At 43.6% G+C, this 24,309-nt stretch overlaps 2 protein-coding genes across 3 annotated transcripts; one reads left to right on the forward strand and one right to left on the reverse strand.

The window, feature by feature from the left end:
* Positions 1–6,882: 6,882 nt before the first annotated feature.
* LOC128730648 (protein NASP homolog) lies at positions 6,883–23,848 on the reverse strand. Its single transcript, XM_053823759.1, has 4 exons — positions 23,710–23,848; positions 7,915–8,734; positions 7,561–7,835; positions 6,883–7,485 (listed from the first exon to the last, which is right to left on the reverse strand). Exons 2-4 carry the CDS (start codon positions 8,666–8,668, stop codon positions 7,237–7,239), a joined length of 1,278 nt encoding a protein of 425 aa, XP_053679734.1. The 5' UTR covers positions 8,669–8,734; positions 23,710–23,848; the 3' UTR covers positions 6,883–7,236.
* On the forward strand, positions 18,119–21,709 carry LOC128730755 (uncharacterized). Of its 2 annotated transcripts, none has more exons than XM_053823871.1 (4): positions 18,119–18,473; positions 18,549–18,860; positions 20,329–20,466; positions 21,435–21,709. In XM_053823871.1, the coding sequence occupies exons 1-4, from the start codon at positions 18,119–18,121 to the stop codon at positions 21,707–21,709; spliced, it is 1,080 nt and encodes a 359-aa protein (XP_053679846.1). The 2 variants fall into 2 exon arrangements, with proteins under 2 accessions (XP_053679846.1, XP_053679923.1); XM_053823948.1 differs by having other exon boundaries at positions 18,549–18,827.
* Positions 23,849–24,309: the final 461 nt, after the last annotated feature.

The following is a 24,309-nucleotide window of genomic DNA, read 5'->3' on the forward strand; positions in this document are numbered from 1 at the left end:
CGCTCTTCCGCGCAATCGCTCCGGAGATGGATGGCCGAGGTTCGAGTCGAGTGCACCGGACGTGCACTTGCACTTGCCAGGACGGCCACCGCGCCGTTAGCAGATAAAGCGTGATCGATACGGGCTAATCCGGCGTAATTAATCGCGCCGAGGGAAACCGCCGGGCGGCTTATCGGGAAAACTGCACTCCGTCAGAAGCCATTCTGGGGCGAGCTGGTGGACGCGTGCAGCTAAGAAAATTCTTTTGCAAGCCCAGCGTTTCCGCTCTAGATCTCGCAACACACGATCTCGCAGCACGCTGGATCGGTTCGCTCGTTCGTTTGTTTATTAATATTTACCCAGCACAACTGACGGACATGCGATCGGTTCTAGTGGCTGCTTCAAACGAACCCGAAGCGCTGCCAAGCCAATTTGATAAAGCAATGCTAATGGCTTCATGCTGCTTCAATCGCTAGAATAGCACATAGTATACTGACGCTTCCTGGGCACGCAGTTCGTAACACCGATTCGCGATCGGTTTAATCGAGACTCAACTGGAAGGCAAAAACATTCTTATGCTAATGATCGACTGCTCTAAGCTTTCTCGAAAGGTTTGAAGAGGGCAACATTAAACCGTGAATTACCCTACTACCAATATTTCTCCACCAAATTGATTTCAAACGGCACCGTTGAACATAAAATGTTCCTGTTTTTTTTTTGCATATCACCAACATAAGCTTTAGAGATGTGCTTTCAACTAGTAGGTCAAGTGCAGACATCAAAGTTGCTTTGGTGGGAAGAAATGGATTAAAAGCATGCCATAATGTGGGATTTTTATCGCTGCATTTCACTCGCGCACGCGCACACACACAGAGGAAGCCACTAGTCCGTTTGTTCCATCGGATCCGCGTGCGAAATATTCAGTAGCCCGTTCGGTTTTGGGAGCTGGCCTGCAGCTTCGTAGAACGCGAAAGAACTCAATCTCCTGGAGTGGTAACAAAAAAACAACACGCTGGTCAATTTATGCGAGAGCCAGCCATTAGTTCTACAAGAATGAAGCCCGAGCGTCGGGCAAGATCCGCTAGGCTCGCGTTGAAAAGCAACACGCACCGTGCGAGAAGTACACGCGATCTCACCAGCCAGAGCATTGAACGATACCGCACGCGGGAAGCGCACTTTGCAGTTCCGCGGAGAAAGTTCACGCCAGACGGAACCGTTCGTCGACCGGAGAAGCGCTGTTCAATACCGTACCGCGTACTCGCCCAGGAGCTGAGTTTGGGTAGAATTCTTTTGAAGTAGGTCAGGGTCCGTCGGAACGCCGCGGCTTACTTAGCCGGTCAAAACCAGGGCCGCTCGGTACCTTCCCATACACCCAGTGCCAGATGTCAGATCGATCGCCGAACATCGACGGATGGATCATTACCGTGATTCTTGGAGCTTGGGGCTTGATTCATGCCTCCAGGAAGGCCATTGAAGCCTTCTCTTTCTCTCGCTTTTCTTTTATTTTCCAGCTCGCGCGGTGAGGAAGCCACATGCATGCGCGTATTGCATACAGTTATGCAGCAGCATACCTTTGATCACTCCTCCACAGCATCCGCCAGTGAACCGAGCGGAAGCAACGGAAACGTTCTGCCGTGGGGCAACACCGCGGAAGCTCGGCACGGCTTTTTGAACTCGATGAGTGGAGGAATTTCGGGTCATTTGAAAATTTAGCCAGCGCTTTGCGGTGCAATGCTCCGAATGGATGAAAATTATGGCTAATTGGCACTATGAAGTCGTTTGCTTTTATGTAATTGTGAGTATGTGCGCTTCAACCGGGCCAACCTTCCATTTCCATTTGCCGGCAGGAATTCATCGGTACTGCCCGAAAAAGGGCATCTCACGTACGCTCTAACTTTGGCTGCCATATTCTCAAGTGACCTACATTGCGCCGCAATAGGTCACTGCTGGTCTGCGATTAGAATAAACGGTTCAGTTCCGTTCATGACCACATCTTACGGTGGCTATGGTATCTCACGATTGTAGACTAATAGTTCTACAACAAAAAAACTTTATCGAGATAAATTAGCCATCAAGCTATCCATGAATCGTGACAAACGAGAAAGAAGCTGATCAGTATGTATAATATTCACAAATACAAATTTAATTTCTCTAAATGGTTTTTGTGTTGTCCCTTCAACAAATAGGATTTTATACGCCTGTAAAATAATTTAAAGGAAGCTTTACTTATTTCAACGATGTTCTGTCGATGCTGTCCCATATATCCTAGTATGAAACTCTTCTACTCAACGCTTAAGGACTAAGGTAAACACTAAACATTTCCTATACAATGGAGGTACGGGTGGACAAAATTAACGTACACAAACGTACATAAAAGGACGACATGCCGCAAGCGAACGACAACCAACTTTTTACATGCACTTTCTACTCATTGCTCCTCGTTCGTTTCAGTGTGTAATGGACTCGGTCCCATGTCGATAGTAGGGCAATGGCTAACCTAAAAGTTAACTGCAACTACACCAGTAAACGCTGGTCCATGAAACCAAAGAACTGCACACACAAAAAGCGTTTCCACGGCAAGCATTACCGTGAAGAATACGTTCATAAATCGTCCCAGAACTTTCTCCGAGCGATTCCTTGTGCATGGGGCGAAACTCCTGCCAGTTGCCAGACGACTTTTTGTTACTTTACATTGTTCGTCGGGGGCTCATTTGGCAGAGCGCTTTAGGGCTTGTTTTACAATGCCGCTTCCGATACTGCCGCTTGACTACGAGCTCATCCTGGATTTGGGCATGCTTTTTTTCTGCTCTCCCGTGTAACGAACCAATTATTCTTGCTCATTCCTTCGCCACGGGAGCGAACCATGCCTTGGCGTGCTTTACGGCCCTGCTGTTGGTGAAGATTTTTTTCCGAGGAGCGTAAAATATTTTGACAGCCTTTTTTTTCTTCACTTGGATGCCATTCTTTGGTATGCCAGAAATGGGTTAAGGAGCGAGAAACCCCCTCCGTCTGCAAGCAAAAGGATCAAGGAAAAGGATGATCGCGAACGCGTGCTTTACGCTTGAACAGGTTTCTTAAACACGACATGCCTGCAGCGACGAACGACGCCAAAAGCCCCCGGAAAGCTATGTCGAAATGACCCTGCGAAAAAAAAGGGTTCCATTTCTCGCAACGCTGCAGCATAAAAGGTTCTCGTTCGATTGTGGATCGTTCGTTTCGAGCGGGCTGGTCCTTCGGTTGGGATCGATCGCGGAAGATTAAAATAAATTTGTCTGTCAAATAAATTAACCGACGATGCGCGCAAACGATGCTCACATCCGGGCCACCGGTAAGGTAGGGACGAGCGGCCACCAAAACGGATTCCGGAGATAACCACAGTTTTCCCTCCGCCAGTTGTTCGTGCAGGATGAAAGTGTTCCGAGATCCTTGGACGAAAGAAACGCGCCATTGTTAGCAAGACAAGAAATGACATCTTGCAAGGAGAAAGTTTTATTTTCATTCCACGCGTTTCATGCGGCAGGATATTAAGCGATCCAAACAAACCGTCCAAAATGTCAGCAATCAGACGATGAAAGTAATAAATAAATAGCACCCCAATATTCGGACCCGAGCTATTAATCTGCACTCAAGAGTGGCGTGGGTTTGATGATGAAAAATATTTGCAATTTTGTTTTTGTCATTCCCAAACACACTTAAGGCACTTTAAAAACATTGCAACGCAATTACATCGTGGACGAAAACGTGGACATCAGGAAGCATCGAAAGAAAATCACCATAATCATGCCTTACGCCGAGTGTCGGTATGGCGAAAACCGGATCCTACATACCAAGTGTCATCGATAAGTGTCCGAGAGATATCCACATTGCTCAATCGAACACTACGCACCGCCCGTATCTCGCATGCGTTGATGCCATATTTCGGTGCTCGTTTTGTGCTGCCCGATCGCGACATGGTTCGCTTTACGGATCTGACCTCCTTCACTGTTGCCGATACCGTCAATGGATCGGAGCTCCGAAAGGGCTCGATCAGCATCCTCCGCGTGCGGCGACAAACTGGCCCCTCAGGCGGGTGAATTTTCGCGAACATCCGTGTGTCCGAAAGGTGGCAATAATAATGACACCCCGGCCGGCTGACAAGGCGTCGTAAAAAGGGCAAAAAGAGGAGTCGCTTAAACTGGATGCAACCCAGCAACCCCTTCGGAACCGCATGATCAATGGGCGCATTTAACGAGCTACGGATGTGGCGACCGAGGGGCCAACCGATCGATTGAAGGGCGAACGAAGCGCGTGACCTCCGCGGGCAGCAGATCGCACGGATGGTGCGAAAACAAAAATCACTCCAGAGCTGGGGCCGCTTTTTAAATGTCATAATTAATGAAACCTTATCGGTTTACGTGGAGGTTCGCGCGAAGGACACCGTTTATCGTGTTTCCTTCGTACTGCCGCAGGCGCGGGAAGGCACTTGCACGGTGCACCAGCGGGGTCAATTGATTTATTGCATGTTGTGCGGCAATTTGTATCACCTCGGCGAGAGAGTTTGCTCAGCAACTGGCGTGAACTTTGGTGGCGCTTGTTAGCGAGTGTATCTGTTCCAAGGTGGATTTCGTTGGCTAAGAGACAGTGAATTATCCGACCGATTTAAACGAAACTTTGGAGATGTTTTAAAAAACTTATTTCATTTCGTCGAATGGAAATGTAAGTTTTTGGAAAATCCTCGTTTAGCGCTCGTTCCAAGCTATTCTGTGCCCGCCCGAACAGCTGGTTTCTGTTAGCAGCTCCGATCGTAAAGCTTCGATTACGCCATACCGTTTGAGTGCCGATAAACACGCTGCTGATAGCGTGTATCGGGTTAATTTAGCAAACCGGCGAAATAATACACTTTCCCGGCGGTTCCCGTTCGGTGTCGGCGCTCGAAACCCGGGAGCAGCTAATTTATTTTAATGGCTTCCAATTTTACGGAATACACAACATCTTAAATCGAAACGCGATCGCAAGCACAAACTGTGCACCAGCTTGGTTCGAAACCTGGCTGCACCCCGCTGGAAGCGATATAACGAGCCGCAGGTGAACCACCAAACGCCGAAGAACCGAAATTTCGTTCTGAAACCTATCGCTTTCCCGGACCCATACCACTGTCTCATTGGGCTTGTTTTCGGGATCGGATCTAATTTATGTGCGATTATCGTTTACCAATCGATGAAAACCCGTTTCAACGGTGTAGGGAAGATTTAGTAATAATCAGCAATCGTGCACGGCGATTCTTTGAATGCGATTGTTCGGTAAATCAGGCACAACATGCTGGACTATTTTGATCGAGTCGATCAACGATAATCTTGTTGCATTAGGGTGTTTGCTTTCTCGACTTAATGCCTGTGTGAAACAAACCTTCTGCGAGGCCAACGTGTCTAACAAAGTAGGCCGTAATGACAGTCATTGAACCGTCATAATAGTTTGCAGTTTAACAAATGATCATTCATTTACCAATTTGGGAAATTGAATCGGTAATTGTTTCAGGCGTTCTGCGACGGATCAAAACAATATAAATGAAGCCCAAGGGAGCCGATAATTTCGTACCACCATGCTCGGAGGTTATTAATGAATTTCACCCCAACGAACGAAACAAAACACCACCAAAACCGTAGCCTCTTTAGTCCCAAAAATTGTCTCCTCCCATAAAACCGTCCGCGCCCTGTGTAAAACACAAGACCCAGGCTGTTCCCGGGTGTAATTGCTTACGACACTTACGGTCACAACGCTGATGGCCGGATCGTTAAAACGCGCTTCGAAACGCGCTCCCACGGCTGCGGCTACCAGCGAGAAAACGCCGGATGAAATTACACTCCAGCCACACTCAAGGAAATGACACCGAATGGCCAATCAATCAACGAGACGAAACCCCAAACAGCACCACTACTGGGGGTCTACAGCAAACCGGTGTTGCAAAGTGCAACATCCCGACAGGGCCGGCTGCCGGAGATTCCTCATGCATTTCCTGCCAGTAGGGCCGAACCGAACCATCACCGTGGGGTGTTTGCCGGCGGATCCACACTGTTTTCACCGCTCAGCCCATAATGCGACAACAAAGGCGGGCGTTTTCACCTTTCCTGCGGTCGGGGCGTGTGCCCGCGGAAAACGAAAGGGAAATGATCGGGTACGGGCGAAAGTTTTCGAGCAGAACCGGGCCCGGCTGGGGCGAAGAGTGCCTCACCAGCGAGCCGATCACGCTGCCGACCTCCGAATGACACTAAACGGTTTCATTATCGTTAATTTTCCCGGAGACTGACAAAACGACGACCGCAACGTCAGTCGCGAAACACCGCTGGAACCCCACCGATCGGCGACATCCGATGGCCGGCACTTGGTAAGCGATCTGTACTTCGGGTAGGGTAAGCGCCTCCATTACGCACTTTTACTTGTTATGCATGCGGCTACAATTGCCATTTGTCTTCTTTCGGTTGACCGATCCGTCGGTCGAACCTTCCCCCTGGGGCGTTCAGTTACTAAAATGTTCACTTTTATTTTCGTTGCAGCTGCCATTATGTGGCCACTATGTCATCCGAGCATGGTGCGCATTGAAGTGAAAAGGGCACCTTACAGCAGCGTATGGCAGGGTAACGAAAGGGAAATCGCTAGCGAAAAGCGTCAAATAACACAGCAAAAGTTAACATGTGGGAACATAGAGATTTAAAACTGAAATCTATGCTCATTGGATCTATGCACATCTTAAATTGAAGGAACGTTGACTATCCTGTTGTGCAGATATATTAACCTATCAAACCTGTCGAACTGTATAATAGGAATATTTCTTTCATTAAATACTATACAATTATGCATTTCAATTAAAAATGGAGTACAAAAATGGTTTATTTAAAATGTTATGTATTTATCATCATTTTCAAGGGCTCAAAATTATTAACCAATTAAATTATGCTTTACAATTTGTTTCTCTCGTTCATTCAAATCGATATCGATCAATGATTGGCCAATACGCGTTCGTAACTATTCTATCATAAAAAACGGCGCGTACAGGCAGCAAGGAATGCCAGAAAACATTAACTAGTCGTGATAATACAGAACAGCTTAGAGTAGTACACAGTGTAGAGGAAACCAATAATTTAAAACGAGTGCATTTTTTTTTCTTCCAAACGCAGAATATAATCTCTTATCTCCTTTCGGTGAATATCGCGGAATTGAAAGTAAAATAAAACAGTTGTTGCAGGATGCAGTAAGTACGACGGCTTAAAAACCATCGCGAGCCTATTCAGAAGCAGTTTTCTTGGCAGGTGATCCTTCCACCTCGGTGGTTGCGCTGTCTGGCTTTTTTCTTTTAATTAGATGAGAAATATCATTCGCCGGCTTAGTCGCCGCAGACGAAGATTTCGCGGCTGATCCGTTAGTAGCACCACTGGACGAAGAACTAGCTCCATTGTTCAGATCTTTGCTACTGGATTCCCCACCACCCGACACGATGATCTTTGAAAGCTCACGCTTCACATCCTCGATGGGCTATAAGCAGAAAAGTTTTCGGTTTTTACGTTAACTATTCGTACACAGTCATCGTAGCTCACACGGGCTACTTACCGTTTTCATTGCCTCTTCGACGTCGGTAATCTTGTCTAAGATCTCCTTTTTCAACTGCTCAATATCTTCAATGATCTCTTTTGTGTCGTCAGTCTGTTCTTTTGCCTTTTCTGTCTCTACCACCTTATCCAACTCGGTGATTGCTCCTTTGAACGATATGATCGATTCCTCGAACTCTCTCTCCATCATATGACACAAACCAACTTTATAGTTCACCTCGGCCAGCAGGCGTTGATCGGATTGGTTTGTCTTCTTGTAAATTTCCAGCGCTTTACCTACATCACGGATAAGAACAACATTCCATATTCAATCCTAGGGATCATCTATTAACGACGCGGTAAAATATCCACTCACCGTAATCGTTTATAGCATCCTTGAAGAAACTGTTTTCAAAGGAAATTCCTGCCAATTCCACATAACATTCGGGTAGATTTTCATATCCTTTTTCTCCCTGTTCTTGGAAAATGTGTACGGCTAGTTCCAAAATTTCCCACGCAACTTGTAAATTATCGGGTGTTTCCTCCTGCACACTAGTATCCCCGTTCGAAGTGGAAGGACCAGGCGTTGGTTCACCGTTCGTCGCCACAGCCTTTGCATCGGACGAACTGGATCCTGCGGCGGCTTCAGTAGCTACTTCTACTTTGCTAGGATCACTTTCTTCTTTTTTCTCCTCAATGCCGTTTTCCTTTTCTGCGACAGTAGAGTCTTTAGCATCGGTGGAAGATTCCTTTGTATCCATCTCTTCATCTTCGTCTTGTTTTTCCTCATGCTCTTCTTTTTCATCACCATCAGCTCCTTCCTCTTCACCGTTTTCCTCATCATCATCATCATCATCATCGGCTTCTTCCTCATCATCGCCCGGGACGATCAAATTATTCTCATCTTTCCCGATGGCAATCAGAGATTTGGCATACATCAGGTACGGGAGGCCACACTCTACCGCGTTAGGACCGTACAACTCGGAATAAATGGAGCAGCAGGCGCTCAGATCGTCGGCCGCGTCCGCATACTGCTTCATGCAATAGTTTCTGCTACCACGACCAAACAGTTCCTTTGCTTCATTGATCTTTTCCTCCTTCGTGACGAGTGTTTCTGATTTTTCTGCCATACTGATGGTGCAGATGAGAGCAAAATGTTCTAATCTTCAACGACTTTTACCCAAGGCGGATGTAATCTATACAGAAATATGATAACAAGATAATAGAGCTCAGAAGAAAAGCCAAAGCCCGGGTATTACAACAAACTACAAGGAGAATTATTGGTGCTACATACATTTAGAGGTAAAAGATAATTGTGATGAAACTTTTAATAAATCAAATATTTGCGGTAAGACGGCACACGCCCAAAAGTAGTCTGAAATGTATCCTGTTAGAATATTTACTACAAACACGCGTTCTTTGTTCTTTGAAATCTACGGAATCTCGATCAAAATCCTATGTACGTTGGCGCCTTTTGTGCATCTTCGTGGAAGGATTTTTCTAGCTTAGTGTATGGCATCTTCATAAATTATCACATTTTTTGTAAAAGAATAAAAGAAGGAACTGTATGTAAATGTAAAGTCACTTGTAATAGAATAAATGAAGGAACTGTATAGAGATATACCATCAATCAACTCAATGTTGTTGCATTATGCATCATGTTGGTCTTCAACATGCTAATTTGAATTCTTTCGAGCTTCTTGAATTATTGCTCATCAGTCATGTGCTCCAATTTTGAGAAATCCCTAAAGGGCCAGATATTGTATCTTATTTGAAGGGCTTTGGCAAATCGGTAGATAGGTCGGTTGGTCGTGCAGTTGATTCACTTGACCAAGTATGGGTCAAACGTGATTAATGATTCAATGTTTTTTTTTCCTTTTCTCTCAAAGACAGCTCACGCTTCGTTACAGTTTTTCCCACAAACTGTTGCATCTCGCTTAACTCAAACGGTCTCTAGCAGTGGAGAGAAAGGTCATCTATTAATAGTTTATGCATCGGAGGTGTTTCATCGTAAAACCGATATCCCTGTGTGCTGATACCATGTCCGCCGTGACACCTGCCACTATTCACTGGAACATCAAATGTAATGCATTTACAATACTATTGCATAAAAAAAACATAACATAGAGCATCTAACGCAGCATTGATTGTGTTTACAATAGTAACAAATTGTACAGTGCACTAAAAGTACAATCTACACAGACACTAAAAGAACACGAGTTACAGCTATATAGCTAATAACTCAATTGCAATTGCAACAAAACGGAGAACGAAATAATTCAGCAAACAGTCGATATTTTCTTAACTTTTCTTCTTTCACCTACGGTGTCCACATCTACACAACCGCACTGTTTGCAACAAATAAAGCCGGGCTGTTAGTTGGTTCTTTACCTGTCCATTGACAAAAAAACATATCTTCTTCATGTTAAACAGTAGTTCAGACGAGAGCGAACAGCTCTCCGTGTTAACAATTTATAAGCTATACTAGCCACCTTGTCTGGACCGTTCTGCATCCGGCCACCGAACATAAACGGAGATATTGATTTTTTCCTCCCGCGTAAGTGCGCAAGCTTTCTGCTATCCAACGCCAAAGGGAGATAAAAGTTTGTAAGGATATTTTCTACCGGGCTCTTTTACAGTCGAACAAAGCACTAAAACGGATGCACGAAAGCTCTGCGATGAGAGCATATATACAGAGAGGGTTCACATTTGAACAAATCTACCACGAACAAGAGAGAAAATGTAACAACAAAATTAAAAGAGGAAAAGTAACCGCTTTCCCGTCATAATATTAGAGTGTGTGTGCGTTTGTGTGTTTGTTGGTCGGAAAAACTCTTCCCAAGGGAATCAACTGTTAATCGAAACGGACCTTATGCTCACACATTCTCTCACAATGTAATCGTGAGCCTGTTAGCTCTAATTTACTCAATCTTCACTAACAGCAACTCTCTGTTTAGTGTTCTCACGTGAAAATTAACATCGCTCTCTGTATCGGGTGCATGTTTTTGTGAAGAAAGTTCACAGTTCAATCGCCAACACGTAGCATAGCGTACGCGTAGTGTGGAGTAGCGCAAGGATTTGCACCATACAATGAGAGAATAGAAGAACGAGGCATCACAAAAGCAGCACTCCAACGAAAGCACAACGAAGTTACCCACCAACCGGTCGACAGAAACGAAGCCTGGTTCCTGTTTTCTTAAGTTAAAAATTCACAAAGTGTCGTCGAAAGCCAAGTCATACTATTCTACCACAACGGCGACATAAATTTTACATCACAACCAACGCCGATGGAATACATATCCCTGCGTAAGGCAGTAGGTTAGCAATGTTTTGTATATTTTACCAAATACGATGAGCGCTCGGTGGTAACATGGTTCTATTTTGATGAATATTGTCTCGCAGTAAAAAAAAAATAATTTTTAAGCGAACAGTGCTTTGAGTGTTTAACGAAAGGTGTTTATGATGTGCAAAGTCATTGGGGGAAAATATCGACAACTTTCATTGCTCCCACAGGAACGTTGTTACGGTATCGTATAAATGTAACGTGCTGCCGCCGTGAGTGTAAATGTGATTATATTTCGCGTACATGTTTACCCGAAAAGTGTACCAGAAGCACGTCGACGTTTATAGTGAAGTTTTTGCATACGCGTTGGATCAAACTTGGGTGTTACTTAATCGCACGAAGGCTCTCTCGTGTTTGGTAGAAAAGTGAAGTGAAGGTGCGATTCGTCCTCAAATCGGTTACCTCAATTTTATATGTTGCGAAATTTACTTCAATATTACGTTTAGAAGACGTTATACCACGTTACGGCGGGAACAAAATCTATGAACTCAAAGGACAACGTAAGTGCATCGTATGCACGTAAATATAATTTAAAGCACCCATGCGAGTTTCTGCTTTACCTGACAGCTTTTAAATCACATAGAAAAAAATAGTAGTACGTAGGGTTCCTGGCACTGATATCATATGCCGAGAAATCATGCCACTTTTGCTGCTGTACAATGCATCATCAGTGAAAAGACAGAGACAAATACAGTAGCAAAAGCGGTAAAAAATATTTAAATCGATTTCATCGACACATAGTGCTACGAGGCAGAGGTGAAGCATCGAGAGCACAATAGTATTCACGCGTGCACCACCAAAGGTCCTGCGGCTCGAGCGTAACCATTTACCAATTTACTACCCCCTCCCGAGCAATTGCGCCGTTACCGCTGCATGTCTGCTTTTTCTACGCCATGACTCTGCTGTGTAAGGAGTGATTTGCGCTCGGTTCTGCACCCCTGCCAGTACCCAAGTTCTTCATCTCGGGCAGGATAATAGCGAAGCCCGGGTGCTTTTAGTAGCACGAACACAAAGCAGAAATTGGAGCCAATTTTCGTACAAATATTTTCATAGCACGCTGGAAATAATTGAGCGTGGCGTAAAGAATTTTGCATCGTTTCCTTCCTAGATGGATATAAAATGACAGAATGCAATGTTCAAGTAACGAGCGGAAAAATTGAACACTTTAATTAATGTCTAGGGTATAAAATATGCGATCAAGTTTAAAATTTCAGCCCTTATATATCCTTTGTGGCCATGTACAAAGCTACTCTAATTGAGAATAGCCTTCAATATTCTTCTATGTTTTCCCTCAGTCATTTCGCAATACAATCTTTCCGTGATGATCTAATAAACCGATACCACAGTACCACCACCGACACGAAGCCACTGCTTATTTAGTTTGCCGCAGAAGTAGCGATTGCTAGGAAAAAATATACAACTAAACGCAAAACTGCACGCCCACCCAACATTATTAATTGGTGGCTACATCGAGGAGTTCGAAGACGCCAAAAGATATTGCACGAAATTTCCAGCGAAACAGCTTCATAGCAGCGCCCTGCTGTCGTCCATTACCGAGTAAGTAGACGAAAACTTTTCCTATTTATGTGTGCTTTGCGTTGAGAATCGTGCTCATCCGACGCATAAAATTACTAAACTTTCCAAGCGTTACCATTGAGTGGAAAATGCAAATATATCTGAAAAATATGTTCCCGCAACAGCTTCAGTGCGGTGATTTCGTACAATTAATTTCTGTTCCACTTTTGTTGTTTCGCAAGGCCGTCGTAAGCGAAACAAACGATAGCACCAGAAACAAGACTTTCTGGACGCGGTACCTCATGGCCCGAATGGGTATAAATCAAAGCCAAACATTTCGACTACTTCGTGCCTCCTTTCGCTTTTCGACGCAAGGACGACCGGCAAGCAGGAGAGTAGAAAGAACACAAAAACGCACAGAATAAGAATCCTCGCGGTGAACAGCCCTCGCGGATTAGCCGCTTTCCGCTTTCATTACAATATTCGTCTCGCTCGGGCGCTACAAGTCGAAAGGTGACTGGCCGCATGAAACGATCGGACCGGCATTAAACGTGGTGTGCGTTTGTAGGTCGTTGATTGTTACAGGTTATGATTTGGATTTGCAAACGACTGGATCATTAAAAAGAAACACCGTCGTCGTTTAATCTTCGCAGGATCTTCGGCGCGGCGGGCCGAAAAGGAAGCACAAGAAGGATAACTTTGCTATGAAGGTCAGGGAGAGGACGGCAAAGGTCTCCGTGTGTTCGCAGAAGTACTGTCTGGGTCTATATGCAAATAGCACGCAATCGGAAGTGCTCAAACATATTCACGGGGCTGGGCACGGTGGTGTTGCGTATGATTTTGCTTAAACGGGATGTTAATCGTTGATCCCTTGCGCACCATTTGATTTGTGTAGTCCATTTCTGAAATTCCTAAGAACTATATAAAAATTTATGAAGACCAGCTTGTTTAAAGACACATCAAAATCAGGGAAAACTTCAAGGATATCTCTTTCAGTAAATCGCAAAAGATCACGATAGAGATACTACAACCAACCCAGCTTCCGACTAAACACGTAGAACGAACTTCGTCGGTCAAGTGTAGAGATTTAATTACTCGACAATCATTGTTTATCTCTGGTTCGTACTGTTCAAGAGTGAAAGAAACATAATATACTGACTTTCATTACGGCTCTTTTATTCCGGTCGATACGTGCCCCCGGCATTGCTCATGGCATGTCGGTAAATGAGGTATGAACTTCTTCCAACATAAAAGTTGCCCAAAAATGAGCAACGATACTCATCGCGCCGTTTCATCCCACTAAAGAAAACCCAACCAATTTATAGGAAAAACTTCCTCCAACAGTCATTACCGTTCAGATACTTGTAGAACTCTTCCCACCTATCGGTCATCATGCTTTTCACCTTTTGTTTCCTTAACACAAGGAGGTCGTAGCATAACGAGAAAAAACATTAAATTACACATGTTGGAACATTATGCCCGTAAATTAGAGTTTCCTATTTTTTTGAAGTAAATGACATTTTATTGCGAAAAAAATGCTGTTCCAAAAGCTTGCTCATTTGTATATCTTTCAACGTAACAGTTGATTTGTGCCAAGCACTTTTGTGAGCTTTATCCCTCCCATGTACGCGGAAGGCCCAGGTCCGTCTCTAAAAAAGCACTCTAGATGATTTTTAACGGCCGAAAAAAGATGATATTTGCATAGTGAACCCATGTCTCGTCCCTAACGACAATGGTATTGATAAATTCGTCCCCCAGCTCCACGTATCCACAATACCCTTGGCAATTCAACACGCCTGTGCTTGTGTTCGTTGATCAACAATCGGGATTAACCTTGAGCACAAGAACTTATGGTATCTAAAGTTTTCTGATGATATCTAGTACATTTTCAACAGTAGTAGTTTCATGATAGAAAGCATTGCACATCGACTATAAGCGTCGTACGAAATTCGTGCGAGTGTGGTAAATCTGGCGGAATTTTGCTCAGCTTGTCGCTATCGAGAACATAGCATAAAGCACCATAATTTATGGACAAAGCTCGTACGTCCGATAAGCTACCTAATTGCTTATATGCTTTTTTTTAAGATAACAATTTTTTACATGATAAACACATTTACGCAAACAGCTTAGAAATTTCCGTGTGTTTTGTAGATTGCAGAAATCCCTGTGCACGATAATGTTTTATATTTTATTTTAACATATCATTGCGAAATTGGCACAAAACAGATAAATGTGTATGGCGGCTTATCAAAAATAACACACACACACACACACAACCCCCACATTGCTTTATCATTTGGAACAGTAAATATAACATCCTTTAGCGAAAAACGCAAACACTTGGCTAATGGATTAGACGACGGTACGATACACAAACAGGACAAAAAAGGATTGCTTTCTTTCCTGATTCAAGCCTCCTTAAGGCAATCGTATCTCGGTATAGAATGACATTCACCCATTTAGCTTATCCTTGTGATGGCATATAAAGGTTGACAGTTGATCCTCCTACTGAACGAGCACATTTGTTAGATGGTTTCGGGCCACACATTTCCCTTGTCTTGTTGTCGACTAGAGAAAACTATCCAAGATTTCAGAAAAAAAAGGTCATTAAAAGGTGCACGAACGCATTTTGGTCTGCATGAACGCCGAAGAGTTTCTGCGAAAAATTTGTCTTGGTCATGTTTGATTAGACAACATTTTTAGAACGGATATAGCAAGCCTGAGTACATTAAACTATCCTCGAGATGAACGGAATTAGCTACAAATATAAGCACAAAGCCAGCTGACCCATACCGTGTAAACACAGTAAAGTGACAGCGATTGTCGTACAAAGATTAACATTTAAAATTCATTACATGCTTTGGGCTGTACCATAACATAATTAATACATGAAAATGTTCACACAATACAAACGAAATGGCACCAAGATGCAATTACAAGATACAGCTACATTTAATTTTCATGCATGATTAACATTTGCACAGTCGCTCTCGCGAGCTTACACACACCCACATATTTATGCTACTTTCTTTATGCTTCAAGCTGTGGCAAGCAATTTCCATGTACGTGAAATGATCTCATTCGGGAGGTATTTTAGTATTCCGTAAAATTAACGGGCATATTTACATGACAAATAATTCCGTTTGGCTGTCCCTGGAGGGTTCGGCTCAGCGGGAAATTTGGCGTGAAAACGAGAACTCGAAAAACAAAAAAGGAAACGCCAAAGCCCTGGGAGCAACGTTGGAATAAATAAATAATAAGTCCTTTTTTCCTGGATATGTAACATCGACCGGCTGCCTTGATACCAGTGGCACTGCGGTAGCAGGGAGCAGAAGAGGATTGTTTATCTTTGTCGGATAAATTATGTAGATAAATATTTACATACATTTAGTAGGAATAAACTGAGAATTTTTCGCTTCGTGTACACTACGAATATTAAATGGGTCAACAGATCCGTAAGCTGCTACAAACTTGAAACGGTTCTCGTAAAACGATTATGCTCCACACTATCAATCATGATTTAATATGCTTAAGAACTAATGTATCACTTGCAAATCCAAGAAACCATAAAATCGGTTAGCATCCGAGACCTTGGACTTAATTACTATCATGTTACACAGCTACACCACCCAAGCGCAGCTGCAGCTACGTTCCGGCTATCTTCTGCCATCTCAAACTTCGTTCGTACTACAAATACTAATTAGGAATTTTGATTATGCTGCACCCATCCATTACCGTATCACAGGCAACTAGGACTCGTTTTACAACGAGTCAACGATTTAGCATCGTTATGTCAATCACTAAGGCAAACACAGCGATAATTAGGATAGATCCATCCCATTTTGTCATGCTAACGCCAGTTTTTCTCGCCGTTCTCTGTTTCAACAAATCCCGCCAACAAACCGAGTAAGGCTACTGGCGAGTGCGATTTTATCACAAACCCATTATCATACCATGCGCCTCCATCAGCGCAGCTAGAAAACCGACGAGCTGCTTCAAAGTTCGTTGTGCGTTCACTGTTCAGCGGCGATAGGAGGAACCTTGACACGCTGTCTGGCCGTGTTTCTAAGAGTTCACTCTTCACTCTAACATCTGGTTCGCACTTCACTCCAACGTCTCACCCCAATCAATGCTAGGCATCGGGCATCGTAAAGCTGTCCAGCGGAAGCCGCCTGGCGCCTGAACATGATATCACACGGCTAGCCCCCACCCACCTAACCAACCGAGGGGCTATTATACAGCAGCTGGGGTGGTACAATTTGGCTGTAGACTGTAGAGATCTCTGAACGATTTGGCGAAATTAGAAGCACTCACAAGGCACCAAACTAACAGTGGACAGATCTACCGAGAAATCAGCTAATAGAAATCTTCTAATGCCCAGCGATGGAAGATCGCTTTTGAAAGATTGAATAATAATTCAAGCTGCTGTGTGTCGCGCCGTCGTTATTGGATTCAGCCATTTACGAAATTAGCTAGAGGTTGAAATCGTCGAGAAACCGTATTTCTTGTACCATTTTAGTTAGGATGTGCTTGAAATCCACAACGAGCACTTGGCGGAGAGTGTATTTGCATTGTTACTCCATGCTTTTAGCAACAATGGCCCACTTGCATAAGCTCGTTAAATTGTTTATCTATGTTTGAGATTTTTATTCTTATTATTTTTCTGATTTCAAATTGCATCATTTTGATTTACAGGATAACAAGTGAGGCTAAAGGGCGTGATAAACAAATCTGTAAGGCATCAAGTACGGCCAAGGAACGCGTACCAGAGTCCAACGATTCAATAGATACAACAATTCATACGCGCGACCGGTGTGACAAAATGAAGAAACGAGATAATGCTTTATGACTCGTAAAACCCGGATCGGACACCGGCTGCAAGTACACCGTGACGACCCACTGTCTGCCAGAAGCTACAACGATAACCACCTACATCATCCCTACACCACAATCATCTACAATAGCCAAGGTTCAGTCAGCAACACCAGCTCCTCCACTACCAGCAGAAGGTCCTGTGTCAACCGCTTCTACCGGTGATCGTTTCGCAGACGCAGCTGATTCGTCGCACGAACGCATCTCCAATAGTGCCGGTTGTAGTTACCCAGAAAATCCTTCCTTCATACCCCATTGCAACGAGCAGCGAGGAAGCGAATTGAGCAGCGGTGGTGACCAGTACGGTGACGAACAACGGACGGGACATATCACCATACCTTCAACCAGCAACAAACTCGTCGTGGAGCTCGAACCGGAAGAAACTACGTCCGAGAAGACGACAACGACGGCCACCAACATCACCACCACCACGGCGAGCAGCTATTCTCGCAACAAATCAACCACCCGCAGCTGGCCCGTGATACACCGGAACAACTCCTACTACCGTCATCAGACGACCAGCGGTAGTGGCACTAGTGGTGGCGGTGGATGTGGTGTTGGTGGCCAACAATCCTCGGCCCATCGGAGACAGCTGTCTCGGCAGCAGCAGCAGCAACACGGCTATCTGCAGTATGACTACGATGCGCCCCTGTTACAGCACGGTGTGAACTACTGCCCCACCAATGATACGAACAACAACACCCTGCTCGGTTACGGTACAGCGAACGTTTCCGGCAACGACTACCATCTTCTAGCGAGCGGACATCACTACTCTCCGGCCGGTCCCGGTGCGCCTCCAGACAAGTCTCCTAGCATTGACAGTTGCTACTACTATCAGCACTACAGCAACATGCAGCCATCGGCCACCACCACGATCATGGCTACCACGACGACCAGCAGCATCGGTCAGGGTGGTACGGCGACGACAACCACCACCACTGGTAGCGTCGGAGGACCTGGCCACCAGCAAACACCATCCGGCAATGGAACCTGCTGCTCAATCCCGCCACCGATAATGTTCCTCTTCCTGACGCTGCTCATGACCTCAAGTGCAACCGCCATGCTGTGCGCCGCCATTATGACCGATCACTGGGAGCACGTGTCCTGGGACCGTGGCAGTCTCGATCGTATCAGCAACGAAACCGCCACTGAGCTGCACTGGTATTTGGACGGTCGTGCGGCGAAAATCCCACTCAAAGGCAAAGGTACGCTCTGCATTGTGCCATCTCTTATTAGGAAGGCAGTAAAATTGTGAACTTAATTTGAATGTTCTCCAATAGGACTACCGAAGCAACACTCGCATCAACATCACTCGGGAGGACACAAAGGAGCGGCGGGTGCGAGCAACTCACCGGCGGTCACCGACAACCGGGCGGGTGTGTTTCTGGTGCCGATGAACGGTGGCATCTGGACGCTATGCATTGACCTAACCGCCGAAGAGATTCGCACCATGTCGAACGATGGCTTCCCGCAGGTCGAGCAATGCGTCAACTACCTAGCCGGCACTATGGAGAGTGCGCAGGGTAACGACGAGGATGCGAGGGCCGATTGGCAACACAGTGAGTCCCAGGCATCCTTACATCCGCATTTAAGTAGGTACAACGCAACGCGTACAGATGCTTTTTGCTACAATAATACGTATGTTTTTGTGTTACACCTTGCTGAAACTATGCAACACATTGGCACAGGCCGGTGGATTTCATAATCCAGTGAAGATTATCTAAATACAGCACATTCTGTCTGCTGTGTTGTTGCATTAGATACGTTCAGCGGTGGATATTTCAAGCACCATACTCTTTCTCTCTCTCAGAACACCTTTTTTCCAACTTACGCCGCCCGCAAATGCCAAGTTTATGGGCAGGATACGGTTATGAGCTTTACCATTGTTGGAACGTACTGTCGCAAAATTTCAACATTTTAGCTGTAGGATTTTTCTTTGTTTCGTTATCTCGTCTTTCGGTTGAGATTTATTGAGCAGGCAAGGTTTCTTTGAAGAGCTGCATTGGCCAAATTCACTACCAAGGACATGATAAGGAGAAAATTACACATTTTAAACATTTTTTAGTCACACAGCAACATTGCATGTTGTATATAAATAGAAATAAGGCATGTATAAAATTTGAAACGCAAACTATCATCTGAATAGTTTTCATTTCGAACGGTGGTTTATTTAGGTAGGAAGATGTTCATCGCTAGCCTTGCTGTACCACCACCCATTTTCTATACCATGAGTCACTATCGATCGGTTGTGGCAGTAGAATATATTCGCATCTGGTTTTTTACTCTCAATTCTCATAGGTAGTATCATATGACGCTATCGTCATGACCACCAATTGCATAGCTTTTGAACTGCTCGCTTTCATCCCGCAGGCGTGCCATAAGAGCATAGATCCGCCGCAATGCCTTTCACCAACAACCGTTCTCGGCGTAGCGGCGGTAAAGCATGTGCATAATTTCACTCTTTCATTCGTACGGGTGACTCTTGAAAAGTGACAGGACAACACTGCAGCTACTATCGATCAGAAAGGCCCAGACCCAGCGACAGAGCTACACAATTTGTCGTATCATAGAACGACGTAGTCACAAGCGCCAATGTTTGCCACTGTCGTACAGCTTTTGCAGATGCAATACGCTCAGTTGCCCTTGCTTTAACTCTTCCCACTACTCTCTGCTTGCTGTGCACTGCCCCGGCAAGCTAAAGCAATTTCATCGCGATTGTCCTTTGGCTTGCGCGTATCCTGCTCGCTCCTCATTTATCCCTCCCCCAGAAAACTGCTAGTGTATCAAAATTTTGGTAATCGCTTTTCTCTTTCACAACCATTCGGTTTATGTAGAAACGTTTTTCAATCACTCATTCTTATCTAAGCTTTTAACTTAACTAAATCTAAGAAGCAACCTGTCCAAGAAGAGGCTCTTGGGACGTCAGTGCAGCAGGAGTGCATGTGCTAAATTTATTCAACCTCCACTTTTATTCCTACTGTTTTTTTCTCAATCTTTGCCGCCATCGTCAACTGAAATCTTACATCATTTTTTCCGGTACGATTCAACGCATTCTATCAGGAATGCAGAACCTCTCGATTTCGTGTTCGCTCGTGTGCCTCATCATACTTGGCAGCGCTGCCCTAGTAGGTGCTTTTGGCGTTTGTCAGCGACAAATTAGTGCCGTGCTGGTGACTGGTGTCATGTACCTACTAGCAGGTAAGTTTCGACAATATTTAACATTAGATGGACGATTTTTATACACAACAGGACAAGCAGGCCTTTTATTCTTAACATTAAAAAACAAGAAATAATAAACAGACAATTGGTAGGTGAACATTTAAACGTAAACGGACAATTGGTAGGTGAACATTTCCTCCTACCAAAAGTATTGATTTAAAGTAAAGTAAACGAACAATAAATGGATAAAGTAAGACTAGGGATATCAATAGATATCCCAGACGTAGTAGAAACAAAATCGATAAGCTCGCTTTATACTATTTCCACCACGTATATGTGAAACAGCAAAAAAAAGGATCGGTGTGCTAACTTTACCGTCCAATGCAACTTATTTGTGTTGTTACTTTGTTGCTCACCCGTCTGTTACGCAAAGAATGTATGGCACCGCTAACGTTGTGCGAACGTGTCGGAAATAAAAAATGACAAATTCAATTCTTCTGCGGTCTCGACCGAAGCCCTGCGAACAATAAGGGCACATCACATGTCCTGTCTGGCGAGTCACGCAATGCACATCCTAGAGGCATGAGGTAGCTATCACGAATCCCGCCAAACGCTCTCCAATACAATATGCATTAGCCGCGTGGAGAAAATTCACCGTTGCAGTGAGCGATTGGAACAGAATATCTCAATAAGTCGACGTACAACGTGCTATCTATGAAACCAAACGTGCTGCGTCTTATGAACAGCTGGATGTCAAATTACTTTTCATATATACTTTACTTGATAACTTGAAAAGTAGACAATCAATCAGCTTATTCATTTCGTGTTTAGTTAACTTTCATGCTAGTAAAATATTCATACATTTAATTAAATAAATATAAAAATTTCAAACAAAAATTTACAAAAAGTATTGCTCATCGTCAGTTTGCTATTCGTTTAGCATTTGTTAAAAAAATCCTGCAGAAATGATTACGTTGCTTTTTTGTTTACTTATTCCTTCTTCACAGCACTGTTCGCCTTGTTTACGCTCATGATAATACATTTCAAGCGACAGCAGGGACGACCGCTACTAGACAGTGACTTCGACGGTACCATCGACGGTGTGGTGGCCATCAAAGGTACGGCTAGGGCTGCGTCCAAGTTTCTCGGTGCCCGTGTTTTCGTCACTGCCTGGAGCTTGGACCTTGGCTGGGGAGGAGTGGTACTGTGCGCCTTTACGTCCTTCCTATGGATTTTGCTATCGAAAATCATGCGCTTCAATCCGCTGTCGGCAATGATTTGATGATTTAAATTCAAGTTCAACAAAGTGGCCGTTTACAATGTAACCTAGTTTCAGCGACCCCCCGGCCAAATGGCCCACCAGACACACGGCTGTTGGATCTTTACGTTGATAAATCATCGTGGATATTGATTAAAAATAATATCACCAAAAATGTCGAGAGCATAAAAATCATGATAACACGACATATTTCTTTGTGATACTTATTCGGGCATTGAACATGCACAAAATATGTTTCTCTATTTTCGTGTATCATAAAATTTCCCATTCGAACGTAGCGATTTAGAAACTATTCTATAAGTGTGTTTAATTTAGACAAAACAGGGGGGATGGGGCAAAGATTCATCTTTAGAATCGCTTAATCATCATCAATGCGACATTTTACATACAACTATGCCTTTAAGCTGCTACCGTTTAGTGACGCAAACTGCTTAGCATTAGACAATTCCAGTTCCTTTTACTAGTCGCTAACGGAACAATCTCTTTGCCTGGTAGTGGTTAAAATTAATACAAAATTGGAAAGTGATTTCAAATTCGTCTCAAAATCAATAGAAAGACATTGTAACAAAAGGAATGCTCCTATGTAAAGAACAATTAAAATAGTAGAAACTCGAACGTTGCAAAAGTAGCAATCGACATAAAGCAGAATCATCAATTAGAGACAACATTGAGTTATCTCGTTCTGAATGCAGCTACGGCGTACGATAATATACGATTGTGTGTAGTAAATTGGCAAATTTCATTTCGCTAAAAATCAACCAAAACCCATTATAAAAAGAACCAATCTATTATTCCAACTGAACTATTTCAAAAAGCACTGCTCTACTAAGTGCAACATAGAATGCGCAGGAAACACGAGAAATGTACCATATACTTTGTTAAGTTTGACTAAGTCTTTAATCGGAACGAAATACGATAGCAAGAAAGACAAGTAATGTGCACCAAATAACTTCGTAAGGACGCACAGTTGTAACGAGTGGGTTAAGTTGTAGCGAGCTTGCGGAGCGTCTACAGACTGTACTTATCTATCCATTATACAATTTATACACGAGCACGCTAAAAACTATTACGAAAAAGAAACAAATATTAGAAAAAGCAAAGGCTCTCTTCGAAAAACTAGCTATAATCAAATATCCTAGCGCAATGACTATTGCCTGTAACGTAGAGATAAACCAACAGATGTAGATTTTATCATTTGCCGTGCCCAGTCTTGTTTGTTTCAATTAGATGAACGCGCTAATTATGTTTGCTCCGAATTTCGTCTTGTAATCGATCGATATTCAAAGACCGTAGAAAGGTGGACGCAGGCGTTCAATCTGGCGCATATTCCGAGCTTACATTAGTTACAAGTTTTGAAGCAACAAAGTTTTGGATATATCCATGAGCCCACGCAACGGACCCGAATAAAGACGACCCGGCCGCGGCGAACTGAGGGCGTTCCACCAAACCAGTATCGATATAGTTTATGTAAAAGCTTTGCCTTATAAAAACGTAAGAAGAAACAAAGTAGGAGCGGAACAAAGGATTCTCTATATATATATATACATATACAAGGATATGAATTATACAAATTTAAACTTCTGCGAAACATGACGCGACTGCGAGAGGCTTTAGAATAAAAAGAGGAAGAAAATATCACATGAAAAGCCTATGAGTGCATCGGTACTCCAATTTTTCAATTTAACATTATCCGAAAAAAAAATGTGGGAAGAACTTTGCAAGCGAAACAGGACCCGGGTTCAAGGGCATTAGCTCTTAGTCGCTTCTGTAACGTCGTATAAAAGACGATGTTACAAGGAACAAGATCATTTTCTAGGGATTCGTTTGTTCTGTACGTAAATATCCTTGCGCACATGGGATGTTATTACGGTACTAAAAATAAAGGAAATCCATTAAACTGGAACATGCACCGGGTGCAGGGATCTTCAGAAATAGTATCAACAGTTTAACAGAGTCTCTAAAAATATGATGAAAATTCGCAAACGTATGATGCCAAAACTTACCGAGATGAAACCTGGTGGCGGGATAAGGCTACGCTTCAGAAATCCTTGGAGTAGAACACACAAATTACGAAACTTAAACACATAAAAGCCGGAAACGTATCTGCTTGCAAAAGAATTAAACCGTAAACGCAATCCGTACAGCCTTCACAAATTGCCGGGTGTGAAAAAGAAACAAATGGCGCGCGAAAGTAGGGAAGAAGCATGCGGTAACGCCAGGAACTGTCAAACTGTCGTATGCATTATACACGCTGGTCCGCCCCATGGGTTTACCTTTTGACAGAATGACCGATACGATTCAGATACTGGCTCTATTAATTATATTCGTTTATTATTTTGTGTTATAAATTACATATTTCGAAGGCAGTTTTTTGAAATTATTTTTAAAATCATCGAAGAAACAGTAACATCTTTTGAAGGTAAATTTTCTACATCAATATGAAGGTAAGAACCGTTTTAATGTTATGTAAAACCAGTCTACAGTTCAATTTTTTTAAATTTAAGTATTTAGTATCTATGCTTGATATATCGACCATCAGTTACATAAGTTATCAAAAATCTTGCATACTCACCAGATATTTTTTTCTTATAATTTGTTTATCG

The sequence above is a fragment of the Anopheles nili genome, chromosome 2 (genome assembly GCF_943737925.1).
Source record: "Anopheles nili chromosome 2, idAnoNiliSN_F5_01, whole genome shotgun sequence".
Classification (NCBI taxonomy): Eukaryota; Metazoa; Arthropoda; class Insecta; order Diptera; family Culicidae; genus Anopheles; species Anopheles nili.